The sequence below is a fragment of the Benincasa hispida genome, unplaced genomic scaffold (genome assembly GCF_009727055.1).
Source record: "Benincasa hispida cultivar B227 unplaced genomic scaffold, ASM972705v1 Contig996, whole genome shotgun sequence".
Lineage (NCBI taxonomy): Eukaryota > Viridiplantae > Streptophyta > Magnoliopsida > Cucurbitales > Cucurbitaceae > Benincasa > Benincasa hispida.
In genome coordinates, this window is record NW_024065327.1 from 1 (window position 1) to 3,525 (window position 3,525).

Here is a 3,525-nt window from a genome sequence, read left to right on the forward strand (position 1 = left end):
TCAAAGTCGTGCCTCTGGAAGCAGTGTCTTGGATGGTTCTGATGCCTTTTAAGGAAACCGACCACTGAGTGCCCGGTTGCGTTAACATCAGCGCATCTTCCATCTACTCTTCTGTAGGATCATCAATGATTTTATCACCTGGTGCATCAGAGATTTATTTAATCAGATATAGTTCATTGATGTCCTTTGCACTGAAAGACACCACTTCCCCTTTCATGGTCACTGCATCTTTAGTGCCATGGAGCCGTCCATTGTAGAAGTCTCGCACTACCGAAGGGATGACGATGGATGGACACTAACAAAATGTTCCCCATCCATGCTCCAATACAACGCTTTTGATCAAGTCCGGTAGTGGCATTGGCACATGGAAGAATCCTATCTCCATCAATATATCATCGTTCTCTTTCTTCCTTGATGGGTGACCCTTGGCCAACGCGGGCTCACTGCTTTCCACAACTGCTTTACCCTTCTCTTTGGTCAACGCAAGGCGGGAATTTTTCTTTTGTTTCCTTTCCCTTTCCTTGCGTTGTTCCTCCTTCTCCACTCGACAATTTCTTTGCCCTTCTTCTCTCCTATGTGCTGAATGTTTGCTCGGTGCCTCTTCTCCGTCTCTTCCTTCTTCTTCCTTTCTTCTTCTGCCTCTTCTCTCAACTCTTTTTCAAATTCTTTTTCAAACTGCTCTGAGGCCAGAAAAATGCGCTGTTCTTCCTCGAGCTTTTTCCTTTCCTCTTCTGTCGATTTTGCGTTGTTGCGGTGCACCTTCTCATCTTGTAATTTTCTTCTTCGACTACCCTCTGTGATGATTAGTTGTGCCCGCAACATTTTCTCTTGATTTTCTTCCTCCTCTTCTCTCCTCCTCTCCTTTTCTTCTAAAGCATCATGCAAAATTGGCGGGTCGACTGCTGACCCTTGTGGCGCATTCTCATTGCGACGCCACATCAAGGGGGTGATGTCTGCACCTTCTCCATCATCAGTCGCAACCAATCTAACTTGCGTTGTTTCCTCCTCGGGTTGTGTTGATTCTCTCAGTTGCACTGACTCCACTTTATCCACCCTTAATAGAGTGGATTCCCCATCCAGTCTGGGCCTCAAACGCCTCTTTCTCCTCTTTCCTCTCTTCCTCAGGCGTTCCTTCCGCTGTTTCCCTTCTTCACTTCTTTCTTTCTTTTTGATTGATGAGTTTTGCTTCATCCCTTGCTCTTCTCTTTGATCTTCTTCTTCTTCTTCTTCTACTCAGCCATCAGTTTGCTTCTCATCACTACTTCTCAAAGCACTCTGGAGTCCTCAGGAATCTTGTGAGTGTTTCTTAGGATCCAAGACATTGCCAGAAATGCTTCTTCTTGTGCTCCTCATCTCCTCTTCCGAAGGCAATGCTTTTAACAACCCCCCGCTTCGGGCAGCTCTCTTCTTTCTCCATGTTGCTGAGTTATATCCAAAACACCTCTCTATCGTTCTTCTTTCTTCTCAACTTTCAAGAGGACACCTGTTGGGAGTGGGGTACTTTCTGAGATCTGCCCCTTTTAAATTTGAGTGGTCTGACTGGGGCTGCAAGCGTTTTTTGCGGGGTTTTCTGATGACTCGAGGGATGGTTTGGGCTGGGCAGCGAGACGGAACAGATTTCGCGAGGATCGCCCTTCGATCTGTTAATTTAGGTTATGAGGGTCCTAGGCACGGGGTGTCACGGGGCCATTTTGTTCGCAAACCTTCCGTCATTGAAAACAGACTCAGCGTTAAGAATGATGAAAAGCCGTGTGCAGAGCGGTTTTGGGACGGAGCTCGTTTGTGCCCCAAACAGCCTGAGGCCCACTTTTTGCTCCCGAACTTCTGAAACGAAAATGGTTGAAAACGAAACCAGGGTGTAAGAATGCGAGAAAAAGCCGTGTGCCAGACGTTTTGAGATAAGCTCATTGGTGCCTCAAAATGGCCCTCGGGCCTGCGGGCGCATCGTACCATTTTTCGTGCGAGAAACCTTCTAGTATGAAAACGCAAAAACGGACCAGGGGTTAAGAATATGATAAAAAAGTCGTGTGCCAGCAGTTTTGTGAACGAAGGCTCGTTTGTGCCTGAACGCCCTCGAGGCTGTGGGCCCACTTTTTTACTCCCGAAACTTCCAGCATAAACAATGCGCAAAACACCCAAGGGTAGAAACATGAATAAAAGGCGTGTGGCCAAACGGTTTTTGGATTAGAGTTCGTTTGGTGCCCAACGCCGCCCGGGGTCACCTCGGGGGTGTCGCGATGCCATGCTGGCGTGTTGCAGGCCTTACTTAGAGTGTCGCTAGGAATGCTGGTGTTCGCCATGCACTTCTAGGGTTCGCGGGGCTGCCACGTGGCAATTTTGTGCGCGTGACCTTCCATCAGAAAAAAGCGAAAACTGAAGCCCAGTGGTAAGAACTATGAAAAAAAGCCGTTGTGTTAGAACGATTTTGGAAACGGAGCTCGTTTGGTGCCCTAAATGGCCCCTGGAGCCTTGTGGGCTGCACCAGGAGGCCATTTTTTGTGTGCGAACCTTCTGGAGCGAAAAACCACGAAAATGGACCCAGGGGTTAAGAATGATGATAAAAAGTCATGTGCCAGACGGTTTTGCGAACGAAGCTTGTTTAGTGCCCCAAACGGCCCCGAGGCATGAGGCCTTGTCACACCCCACTCCAGATTACCCTCTTAACCTGGATGGAGTTGTGACTGCAGCTCCAGATTACCCTCTTAACCTGGATGGGGTGGTGACTGCAGTAGTTACCAACCCTCTTGTTGGAACTTACTGCCTATCTAACCTTTTAGATTTGCTCAAACCCTGAATACGTACATTTCATTAATATATTGAACTAATTAACTCAGAACTTAACACATTTACATTATAGGGTTTCATAGCACTATTTTACATGAATATTACAACTTAGTGACCTCCCATCTAGAATACTAGTCCCTATCTGAAGACACATGTGTACTAACTAATACATGTCTTCAATTAAGCTTCCTTCAACCTGACTCTTTGAGTGGTAGAGCAGCAGCAGAGAAGTCTTTTGGGAATTGACCGCTACCTGAAAGGAAAACATTTGAAAACATGAGCTAGAACCCCAGTGAGTGACTACAATTTAAAGCATAATGTTCATACATAAATTTGATATTAAAACTGAAAGCTTTAACTAAAAACTAAACTTGGCAACTATTATTCATGTCATCATCAACATCATATAACACTATTTTATGCTTTGTTGGACTATGCCTTAGTCTATCAGTCTAGAGTGGCCCTCTTGCTCACTCTTTATCATTCTTTACTGCATTACTACTTAACTAGGAAGGAACCCTTTTGTTCTCCTCCTAAAAAGACAATTTGCAACCTTAGTTAAGAGAGAACCTTTACTCAATTCCTCAACGTCAATCCATAGTTAGTGTGGAGTGATCTCTACACTACCAATAACAACTTTTCTTACATTCATGTGATTCTAAGTACTACTGCTCAAGATACCTTCGCCCCGCGTACTTTAGGTATCAAGCTGCTCGTATACCTTTCTCCATGTCCTTCAGT

At 45.5% G+C, this 3,525-nt stretch overlaps 1 protein-coding gene across 1 annotated transcript; it reads right to left on the reverse strand.

The window, feature by feature from the left end:
* Positions 1-676: 676 nt before the first annotated feature.
* On the reverse strand, positions 677-1,191 carry LOC120070158 (arginine and glutamate-rich protein 1-like; the record flags this gene model as incomplete). Its single annotated transcript, XM_039022005.1, has 1 exon — positions 677-1,191. A coding segment is annotated over exon 1 (515 nt), but the record flags the coding sequence as incomplete, so codon positions are not given.
* Positions 1,192-3,525: the final 2,334 nt, after the last annotated feature.